The following is a 12,045-nucleotide window of genomic DNA, read 5'->3' on the forward strand; positions in this document are numbered from 1 at the left end:
GAGCAGGCCAACCCTGTCCCAGGCAAACTAGGGACAATCCCTATGGGCACCGGTCCCGAAACTAGGTTGCACTCCAGGTGCACCCAGTGTACAGGTACAGGCATACACTGCCCTCCAATACAATTCACCTCAATTTTGGTGTTCACTGCACTCTCTGGGTGAAAGGTCAGTCCTTTTCCCAGTAAAAGTGATCTAGTGGCCCCTGTATCCCTGAGAATCACTGTGGGCTTGCTTGACCCACTCGAGGGATATGGGGTTACTTTCCCTTCAAACACAAAACCCTGATAGCCTTCAGGAATCCTATTAAATTTCCCTGCACTTGCAGCCCAAAGCTTCCTGGGTCTCTCTTACTGCAGTTAAAGCCACAGCTTGTTCTGTTGTGCTTTCCATCAGTTTCCTTTCTTCACTGAGTGGGTATGCCCTGATTAACCCTACAGATTTTCCTATTGTTTCCAGCATTCAGCTTTTAAACACCCTGCTTTTATTACAATGGAAGCACACAGGTCTCCAGGACTCACTCTTGCTTGCAGCACCTTCCTTTTTGGCGAGAGGAGAGCCCCCTGTGTCTCCTGCTTTCCCTTCTCTCCCAGGACTGCTTGGGTTGCTATCACCTTCCCACCCTTTGACTCTTTCGGATTTGTGGGACTGACGAGGAAAGGCTCTCCCCTGGGAAACCGACATAAATTAAAGCAAATTCATCAGCCAGAACAGCCACTTGCCAGGCTCTCAGAACCCACTGCTCCTCTACATGGGTCTTTATGGAGAGTGGGAGAGAGTGTTTAAACTCCTCTAACAGAATTACTTCTCTGAGATTCTCCTAGCTGAACTGTACTTTAACAGCCCTCAGCCACTGGTCAAAAGCCAGCTGCTTACTTCTTTCAAACTCCAGATAAGTTTTATTAGCTTGCTTCTTGAAGGTTCTAAATTTTTGGCAATAGGCTTCAGGTGCTCATTCATATGCCCCAAGGGTAGCATTTTTGGTCAGTTCATAATTTGATGAACTCTCATCTGGCAACAGGGAATAAACCTCATGGGCTTTTCCAGTTAGCTTGCTTTGTAGTAAAAGAGGCCAGGTCTCAGTTGGCCATTTTAGCTGCCTTGCCAGTTTCTCAAAGGACACAAAAAATCTTCTACATCTTCCTCATTGAATTTTGGAATTAATTAAGCTAGTTTTAACAATTCTGTACCCAGCCCTGAATTCCGATCCTCCATATTGGCCATGCTTTCACTGGGGTTACTCTGTCGCCCTCTGGTTAACTCAAGCAGCTTCAGCTCTCTTTCTTTGCATTCTTTCTGGAATATTCTTTTTCTTTCTCTCTCCTCTCTTGCTTTCTCTCTCTCTTCGTTTTCTTCACGTTCCTTCTGGAAGGCTCTCTCTTTCTCCCTCCTGCCTCTCTCTCTCTTTTTTTCCTGTCTCTCCCTTTCTCTTTCCCCGTCTTCTAATTCAAGTTTCCTTTGCTCCAATTGTATCTTTGCTAGCAGTACCCTGTCTGGGTCTACTTTTAACACTGCTTCTGCTTTGTCAGATTCAAGGGAAAAATGGTTGGCCACAAGTGTTAGGAGTTCAGACTTCCTAGCCTCGCCACGTAGCGTGATCCCACACTGCTCAGCCACTTTCCTCAACTCCTCCATGGACAGTACTTTTAACTTATCCCAAGTTACTTCACGCTGGCTTGGAGAGCTACTAGCTTCAGTTGCAGACATGTTAGTATTCAATCACATACAACCACAAGAAAACCTATATTGAAATCTTGCTCTTTTTTTTGCTTAGGAACAATTTGGCTTCCCACGTCCAATTTCTTTTGTTTGTCTGTGGGTCAATTCTGGACACTAGCACCCAAATTTCTGTTACGTCCAGATGAGAAAGGTGTCTAGGGTTCCCTTTCAGCCTTCACCTGGTCTTACTGTAACTGGGTTTAATTTTAAACACACTGTGTTTTTAGCTCCCCCTTGGTGAATGCTTCTTCACCGCTTTCCAATTATAAGGCAAAGAAACCAGCACAAACAGGCTTTCTTAGGTTTAAAGAGGAAAAGCTGAAATTTATTAAACTTAAACTTTAATTCGGTTAATGCCTACGGATGCTCGACACGCCCATGCTAGCATGCACACGCAATACACACATGAAGATAGAGACAGAAAAGAGCAGAAGAAAATAAAGTGGAAAAGTTTGAGGCAATATCTGAAGAGTTTGTTGTTACAGTTCTTCGAGCTCACTGTAGAGTCCTTGATTGTAGGTAGATCTTGCTTTTCATTGGGGCCCAGTATTCTTCTTAAACCTTGTTCACTGTAGGAGACTTTTTTCTCTTGGGGTTCATGTGTCTTCAGTGGATTCAGAGGCTTGTGAGGAAGAGACGGGGGCAGTCAGGAGAGAGATCTTCTCAGTCCAGGAGCAAACAGCTTTCTGCCCAAACTGTTTGTACAAATTCAAAAAACTCAGGTTGTCCAGCAGGTTAATCATGTGACTAGCTGGTTTGACCATGTCCATTTGTGTATTCAGCCATCTTAGCAGTCAACCTGGAATGCAAGCTCCCCCACACCTTCAATGTCTGGTGATTGTGGGTTGAATGTCAGGGAATAGCTGCTTTGCCCTTCCAAACACTGTCTGTTAATATGCAAATATCTTTTCTAGCCATGGCTGATCTGTTCAACAAGTCCTCCCCTCACTCCAGTAACAGTTTAAAATCAATGTTCATGATAAAATTAATGTGCCTCATTCTTGGCAGGTGGGGGCCTAGCATGATGAACTGCAGAATGGCTAAATGGGGCCATCAATGTCTTCCTGCGCTTTGAGAACTTCTGTAGTGTGATGACATTGGGGAACTGTGTTATACTGCTGTAACTGTTCAGTGGTAATGTTGGTTTGCAGAACAATGCATTTGTCGCCTATTTGATACATCTGTGGGTAATAAATGGATTGATATTGTAAATGTTTTCTGTGCCGGCTGGAAAGCAGTAGAGACACAAAAGTTGAAGGCGGTAATCTTGACTGCCCCGGCATTGCTGTTCCTATAGTGGAGGTTGGCGGCAGGTCTCATTGCAACAGATTGCACAACTCTGAAAGTGGCTGCCTGGTGAACCTGAGTCAATGGTGGCAGTATTCCTTTTTCAAAGTAATTACGAATGGGCCAAGTAGATATGATTGGTGTGGACAGTCTGCCTCTGGTATAATCTTACCTCCCTAGAGTGCCTTCTTTATTGTTCTTCTTCCCGACAGGAGCACTGAAAGCAATTCCCATTGCTCACAACTAAATGGCAGAGAAATGAATGTGTAGCTTTAAACAAAACTTTTCCTAACAGACACAAACTTTGTTGGCCTGTCATGTACAGTACAGTACTGTACGTCTGTGGACTAGAGTCCTGACAGTGATCATTTTATATTTTTTATATAAATACTGTATATTTTATGATAATTAATCACTCAGGACCTTCCTCCTGGTCTCTGCATCTCAGCTACGCACTGGATAAACTTGCAGCAAGTATTTCAACTCGTAAAGCAGGAGTCTAGGTAATGTATAATGATATTTTCTGAGCCTTCGAACAATTGCTGTGTTTATTTTAAGCAATACAGATAATGGTACAGTATGGTACAACCTGTCTGGGCAGAACTCCATGGGTTTCTGTTTAACTCGTGACCAAACAATCACTGACTTCGTGGCTCCAATCTTCATCTTTTTAAACAACCTTTCAAGTCCAATTACAGTTTTTGTTGCTTATCTGCACAATCTGAAAAAGTGAAAAACGGATACGGAATCGGAAGGTAGGTAAAGTGAACATTCCGGTGGTCGGGTTGGGCTCGGGTCGGGTTGGGCGTGAGTAAAAGTGGAAGGACTGAGATCCAATGTGGTTCTGTTGGGTTTGGGTCAAGTTTTTTTTTCCAGTCCCAAGCAGGTCTTTAAACTGCAGGATGGCTCATTATACCCTTATTTGCTTAAAACATACCTTGTAATGAAGCTGTCATACATTCTCTCAACAATGCTCACTGTAGTTAATAATTTTGTGCTATTTGCAGAACTGATGAATTTGTGAACTTGCCATTTTACAGCCAGAAAAGTCACTCTCGCTCGTAGGAATTTCTAATTACATCATACTACACAATAATGCCAGACCACTGCGTGATGATACTTGAGCCAATCCATCCCAAAGATCCATTATGTTAAGTTTCTTAATTTTCACAGCTATGCATCAGCCTTACATTAAGGATCATCTAACAATAGTTTCATATTTTAGTGTATCTAATAACCAGGGGTACATGGATGGAAACCCAATGGATTACTTTTTTCTGTCACATGCAATCAAAGTCATTGTCTGCAACAGGGACATTAGTTAATGTATTGGGCTGAATTTCCTCTTTCTTAGTGCCAACAAACTGATGTAACCCAGGCAGAGGTGATAGAGCAACATGGAGAGATTCTTATAATCACCAGAATTCTAAATTAGGATAGTAATAGCATAAAGGATGGAAGGACAGAGAGAAAAGAGAGAGGATGGAAGGACAGAGAGCGAGGAGAGATGATGGATGGATAGAGTGAAAGGATGGAAGGACAGAATTGGAGCTGCACAATAACTACTTTATATTAACATAGAATGTGGACAGTTTGGAAAAAGAGAGACTTGGAGGACAGCACTGGAGCACAGAAGGCAAAGAGCAAACATGGGACTGAAGCAAGAAAAGTTGTCATGCCTCATTTATACTGATAATGAGTGGGCAATTCAGGATTAATCTAATTTTATCCAGGATAGGCCAAAGCAGACACAGAACTCATGTCAGTTTCACTAGCTATAAATCACAAACTCCCACATATGGACCTCATCCTTTAATGAGTGGAGTGCATGCACAGATCACTGCTATGCCATCACCCTCAGAAACATATAGTCCGATTATAACTCTGTAAGTAAATGGGTATTGAGTGAGTTAAGATCTCACTCATAGGTTCTCTTGAACCTTTGTGGCCATTACTGTAAATTAACTTCTCCCCCTGCAGGTGTTTCACAGAGCCTTGCAAATGCCTCCATCATCTTCTGATCCAATTGACGAAAAAGTACCACACAATTCTTTTTTTTTAAAGTATGAAACACATAAATCAATCCACACAATGAGGTATCAAAGGAATTTTTGAAAAAGGTTCACAAAATGACTGTTAAAATGTTTTAGCTTTCCTGCTGTAGGTTGTATTTTGGAAAAAGCACACTGAAAAGATATGTTGGAAATCATTCACTTGAAGAGATCGTGACCAAATTTTACATCACATAAATTGAATTAACTTAAATATGGTTCAAGCTCTACCCTAATGGCTCAAGCAATGGCAATGCTGCGTTATCCTGGTGGGGTTATAGGGTTCAAATTCAATTTGCAGTCTGTGCTAGGTTAGCTGCTCTCAACAGTAACAGTGAGGCTGTGTAACAATTGACCAATTTCTCTGGAGCAGGCAAAATAGAACAAATTATTAAAAAATGCCTTTGATATCAGCATGGATTGTTCAGTTACTTGTAGAGCAGCTGCTATAAATCTTAAAATCTATATGGAGAAACTGAAAAGATTATTTTATTTTTTCTCTCCTTTGTTTTACCACCACTTTTCCCTTTCTCCTGAAGCCACTGATTCGTTGCTGGCTGGGGTATGGCTTCCACAATGGCTTTCTGCAGTCCCTCAGACAACTGACCATTCTATAAGTATGGGCAAAATCTTTTGCACTTAGTCCTTGCCGGAACGGCAGGGCCATTTGTGTGTCGGAGACCCGATTCACAAAAGGGTGGGCTTTCCAGATCCATGTATTAGAATCCTGCCTCCAGATTCCCCGACTAATTAGGGAGGGCAGGCGGATAATGCATCCAGTCTGTCAAAGGAAGGATTTCTAATTAAAGGGACCATGGCATAGTTTACGCTCACAGAGGGAACAGTGATGAAATATGAAATGAACTGGATGTATTATGAAATAAAAGTAAACTGTTGAACTAAGCTACAAGAAAATGGACACTTTGCTACCTGGCAACATGAAGGGAGAGGTCAGGTGATCTCATTCTGTACTGCCAATCAACATGTTTGTCTGTTGAAGACGGAACCATTATTAACGTCTGGAACCGCCTTGAGGAGGCACATTGACATGTAAAACAGCCCATTCCATGCTAACGACTCCCATCATCAAAAATTGGGCTAGTAAAGGCTTTTGCAGACAGACTGACTCTGAAGCCATGGCCAAGATAATAGGTATGAAATAACATCTATGAAATAACACCTATTTATCAAAATGGACCACATTCAGATGCTATTATGTAACAATGGTCCCCACATCCTGTAGGACATTGTATGAACACCCCAGGGGATAGGGTTTTGAGTCACCTGACTAAAACCAGAACCTGATAAGTTTTTACCTTTAAAAAAGTAACTTCTCTGAGAGAGGGGACAGAAGGCCACTCCAACCAGAGATGCTGAGAGATCGTTCCAGCTAAGCAAGGAGCCCTGCCAGCACCATCTTTAAACTTCTGCGGCAGAGAGATTGCAAGATGACTTTGAAAACTCCCTATCTGAGAAACTTAACCAGGATTTCCACCACCAACATCGGACTAAGTTTTAACCAAAGGAATCGGCGATACTTCTTCAATTCCAAGACAAGGAACATTCAGGCCTGCAACGCTGTTAAAAATTCCTCCCAGAAAACCAAGAAGGTTTCAAAGTGAACTCTTTTTACAACAAGCAAACTCTAATTACATTCTACCTTCTATTCTCTATGTTGTGTGTGTGCATGTGTATGAATGCATGAGTGGGTGAGGTTCTGAACATTTTTGGGTATTGTTTTAATAAATAGTTATCTTTCTCTTTAAATCTACAAGAAAACCTGCTGTGTGTCTATTTATTTGACACTTAAAACACTCAGAGACCAAAACATTTTTTTTTAAACCATCTGCAGTTAGTTGAGAGGTGAAAAGTGGAAGTCACCCACCCACACCATTTCCCACTTGTCCGTAACGAAGGGCTTTCCAGCAGTTGGATTTTTGGGTCTGCGGCAACCACAGGAATGGAGAGGAGACCTGGAAAGGCTGCTCACTAGGTCTCTCACTTTACCTGGAGGTCCTGCTATGGGATCAAAGGGGCTGCAGTGAGGTGAACTCTGCCAAGGATGGGAAGAAGAGGACAACCTCCCCAACCAAGCAGGCCTGAATGCAAGTGGCCAAGGAAGTCAGCAGTAGAAATGCGGCCCCTCTAACCTGGAAACAGTGCACAAGAGGATCCAGAACTTCAGCAGAGCAGGAAAGATCAGTGGCATAACATTTTCAGTTGCTAAGCCCCACATTCTCCTGCACAGCTCGCCTCAGGTCAATAAACCTTGCAGCTCCACTCATTCCTCTCTCTGCAGCTACCTCATATCCCCATCTGGACAGTCAACACTCACACTCATCCTCATCCTATTGCCCTCTAGCATCCATGCCTCACAGTCACCCTTCACAAATGTTGTCTTGCCCTCCTCTCCATATAAGCCATTACGAGCACAACACTTCTCTGCTTTCTGTCCTTGCAGGAGAAGAGAGCACAACTTGACGAGAGGCAGAGACCTGGTGGGAGTTGGGGTGTGTGGGGATAGAGTAGTGGCCTTCCAGTGACAGGCACCGTAACAGTCACTGGCAATGCATTCTCACCTGCTCCACTGGGAAGGAGGTCTTGTTTCAGATGTTAGCAGTGACCTGCCATGAGAGCCTGAGCTTCCTGAGGCACTGGTGTTCAGGAGAGCTGATCCTCTGCCTGTAGAACCTGTGTTGGGGGTCTCACCTGCTTTGAGCTGGATCTCTGTGTCCATCCCATCTGCCCTGTGGAGGGATATTTGGTTGAGCAGAAGGCAGCTGCTGCTGCTGCTGGAGCAGTTGGTGGTGGTGTGACTTCTGCTCTTGACTCTCATCAGAGGTGGAAGGTGGAACTGCACAAGCTGCTGCCATGCCGTCCTGAAGGCTGTGCAGCTGAAAGTGAGTGCAGTGCTCGACAGGTGAAGTGCCTTCCAAAACGTTGCAATCACCTGTCAAGCTGTGAAAGCATTCTCTCAGAGAAGAAGTGCTTTGAACAGAAGCCTCTCACCTGGCCATGGCTGGAGCTCTTTAGTATAACTGATCAAAGGCTTCCTAGCTTGTCAGTTTCACTGAAGAAGCTTTTCCTGCTGTGCAGTCTCCATGGTGACCCTGGCCAGTTGCTGATGGGTAGGGAAACACGTGCCCTGGCTGAGAAATCCAGAACTGAGGGTTAAAACAGTTCTTATTTTCTTTTTAATTACCTCAATTACTTGGGATCCCGCCCTGCAGAAACCCAGAAGAGGGCGGGATCCCAACCCAACGTCAATTTCAGTGCACGCAGACAAATCCACTTCCCCTTACCTGGGAAAACATCCCCCCGCCACCACCACTGAGTAATGAGAGATTATTTGATCACTGGAGTGCACCAAAGATGTCCACATGTGCATTTCCGTCAAGGTCACTGGATATTGAGCAGGTGTGAGAATCCTGGATCATTTCCTCTTCTTAACTCAGGAGCAGTGTAGTCATTTTATTTAGTATCCCTTACTGCCAGCCTGGCTTAGATCAGTTAACTTAGCACAAACTTGGACCTGATTAGTTATGGCTCCACAAATGTTGGTTGCCCTTTGGTACGTTATTTGAATGATGACTCAAATGAGCCCAAACAGGGTTAGAGTTACAACAGGCTAGTCGATTACGGGAACATCACAACCCAGCCTGATTCTGTCCACACCAACAACGTCCATACACATACACCTTTAATCAGGAGACACAGTATAGTGATCAGGAGTTGACAGGAGACAGTAAGATACAGGGTGTGTTTCTCCCGGGGCGGAGGTGGGGGTTGAAGCAAATTGCAGCAACCCTGCTCCCACCGAGCTGAGATGAACTAACTCAGGACAGAGTGGGATCAATGTATTGTTAACTTGTAGCAATTAAGAACTGTTTTCATATGTGTGTTTTGTTGTTTTGGGCTTGCATATATGCAAAAGCAAGGAAGGAAACAGTCATTTCAAAAAAATATTGAAAATAGTTTCCTGAAGTCAAACAGCAGCATATGGTGCATGTTTTAATATTCTATTGACAGATAAAGAAAGGTTAAGGTGAATATTTTACCGACTGTAGGGGTGGTGGCAGCACTCAGTGAGTTGGTCGAAGATATGGAGGAAGTGCTTTCTGCTCGAGCTAATGGTGCTACTGGTGGAGGACTAGACGAATGTATCGGAGGACTAAAAGACCTGGACTGTAAAACATAAAACAAAAAATACCTGGTTATTGAATTGCATCTTACTGCAGATCAAATTACACATCATCACTCTGAGTTTCTAAATAAACATTTCATAATTTAGTTTATCAGATTCCTATATAAGACACAAGCAATAAAAATCCTCGTAAGCTTGAAATTAAACTAATTTTCTCTCCTATTTCCTCTTTTGAAGGTAATGACTTATGTGCAGATTAGTTCTGAGGCTGCTGGAAGCGCTCCTGAACTTCATCAAGTTCACTATCTCCATATGTGAGCCAAGACAATGAGTGCTTGCAGGTTATTTAACTGTGATCAGCATCATAGCCAAGCCTTTACTTTATCTAATATCTCCTTTTTGAGTAGGGAATCACTGGATGGCAATCAGGAGCAGAAATACTGGCTGAATTTTTCCCTAACTAAGGAATACTCAAGCCAATTTCACCTCTACTGCTACTCTAGCTGAAATCTCCTAACCCACAATGGACTAGAAATGAAATTATGACATTAGGTGCACATAGCAAATTATTCAACATCATACAGTCATATAGCACTGAAACAGGCCCTTCGGCCCACCGAGTCTGTGCCGACCAACAAACACCCATTTATACTGATCCTACATTAATTCCATATTCCCTCGCACATCCCCACCATTCTCCTACCACCTACCTACACGAGGGACAATTTACAATGGCCAATTTCACCTATCAACCTGCAAGTCTTTGGCTGTGGGAGGAAACCGGAGCACCCGGCGGAAACCGACGCGGTCACAGGAGAACTTGCAAACTCCTCACAGGCAGTACCCAGAACTAAACCTGGGTCGCTGGAGCTGTGAGGCTGCAGTGCTAACCAACAACAACACCTTGCATTTATAGAGCACCTCTAACATAGTAAAACATCGCATGGTGCTACACAGCGGCATCATCAAACAAAATTTGACACCAACTCACTTAAGGTGATATTGGGACAGGTGACCAAAAGCTTGTTCAAACAGGTAGAATTTAAGGAGCACCTTAAAGGGGGAGAAAGAGGTGGAGAGGCGGCGAGGTTTAGGCAGGGAATTCCAGAGCTTAGGACCTAGGCAGCTGAAGGCACAGTTGTCAGTGCTAGACGGAGGGAAACTGGGGATGTGCAGGAGGCCAAAATTAGAAAGCACAGAGATTTTGGAGGGTAGCAGGACTGGAGGAGATTAGAGAGATAAGAGAAGTAATAGGCTATGACTAAGGTAAAATTAGGAAGTTAGTTGTCAAAAGGGAAATCAGGTGAAACACTTTCATCCAAGGGGTAATACATTTATGGATGAAGTTACCAATGTAAATAGGTTTGAGATAATTAGATGCGCTTATGGAGATTTTGGAATATATTTTTAAAAATGAGATTGAGACCTATTACAAAAAGTACAGAATTAGAGTCATAGAGTTATACAGCTCAGAAACAGGCTCTTCGGCCCATCGTGTCCATGCTGGCAATCAAGCACCAATCTTTTCTAATCCCATTTTTCAGCACTTGGCCCGTAGCCTTGTATGCTATGGCGTTTCAAGTGCTCATCTAACTACTTCATAAATGTTGTGAGAGTTCCTGCCTCAACCACCCCTTCAGGCAGTGCATTCCAGATTCCAACCACCCTCTGGGTGAAAAAGATTTTCCTCAAATCCCCTCTAAACCTCCTGCCCCTTATCTTAAATCTATGCCCCCTGGTTATCGAGCCCTCTGCTAAGGGAAAAACTTTCCTCCTATCTACCCTATCTATGCCCCTCATAATTTTGTATACCTCAATCGGGTCCCCCCTCAGCCTTCTCTGCTCCAAGGAAAACAACCCTCGCCTATCCAGTCTCTCTTCATAGCTGAAATGTTCTAGTCCAGGCAACATCCTGGCGAATCTCCTCTGCACCCTCTCCAGTGCAATCACATCCTTCCTATAGTGTGGCGACCAGAACTGTACACAGTACTCCAGCTGTGGCCTAACTAGCGTTTTATACAGCTCCATCATAACCTCCCTGCTCTTATATTCTATGCCTCTGCTAATAAAGGCAAGTTATCCCATATGCCTTCCTAACCACCTTATCTACCTGTGCTGCTGCCTTCAGTGATCTATGGACAAATACACCAAAGTCCCTCTGACCCTCTGTACTTAATAGGGTCCTACCATCCATTGTATATTCCCTTTCCTTGTTAGTCCTCCCAAAATGCATCACCTCACACTTCTCAGGATTAAATTCCATCTGCCACTACTGGACCCATCTTACCAGCCCATCTATATCATCCTACAATCTAAGGCTTTCCTCCTCACTATTTACGGCGCCACCAATTTTCATGTCATCTGCGAACTTACTGATCATACCTCCTATATTCACATCTAAATCATTAACGTACACCACAAACAGTAAGGGTCCTAGCACCGATCCCTCCAGTACAACACTGGTCACAGGCTTCCAATCGCAAAAACAACTCTCAACCATCACCCTCTGCTTCCTGCCACTAAGCCAATTTTGGATCCAATTTGTCGAATTGCCCTGGATCCCATGGGCTGTGACCTTCTTGACCAATCTCCCATGCGGGACCTTATCAAAAGCCTTACTGAAGTCCATGTAGACTGCATCAACTGCTTTACCCTCAACTACACACCTAGTCACCTCCTCGAAAAATTCAATCAAATTTGTTAGACATGATCTCCCCATCCGAACACAGATGAAAGGTAATCATTTAAAACCTCATATACGTCCTCCGGCTCCACACACAGATTGCCACTTTGGTCCCTAATGGGTCCTACTCTTTCCCTGGTTATCCTCTTGCCCTTAATATACTT

The 12,045-nt window shown here is 43.6% G+C and overlaps 1 protein-coding gene across 1 annotated transcript in view; it reads right to left on the minus strand.

Moving 5' to 3' along the window:
• The window catches only part of sgip1a (SH3GL interacting endocytic adaptor 1a), a 182,431-nt gene that overhangs the window by 42,002 nt on the left and 128,384 nt on the right, over positions 1-12,045 (minus strand). The window contains exon 18 of the mRNA XM_068038061.1: positions 9,113-9,239. Within this exon, the coding sequence (XP_067894162.1) occupies positions 9,113-9,239 (127 nt within the window). The remainder of the gene's footprint in view (positions 1-9,112; positions 9,240-12,045) is intronic.

The sequence above is a fragment of the Heterodontus francisci genome, chromosome 8, assembly GCF_036365525.1.
Source record: "Heterodontus francisci isolate sHetFra1 chromosome 8, sHetFra1.hap1, whole genome shotgun sequence".
Taxonomy (NCBI): Eukaryota; Metazoa; Chordata; class Chondrichthyes; order Heterodontiformes; family Heterodontidae; genus Heterodontus; species Heterodontus francisci.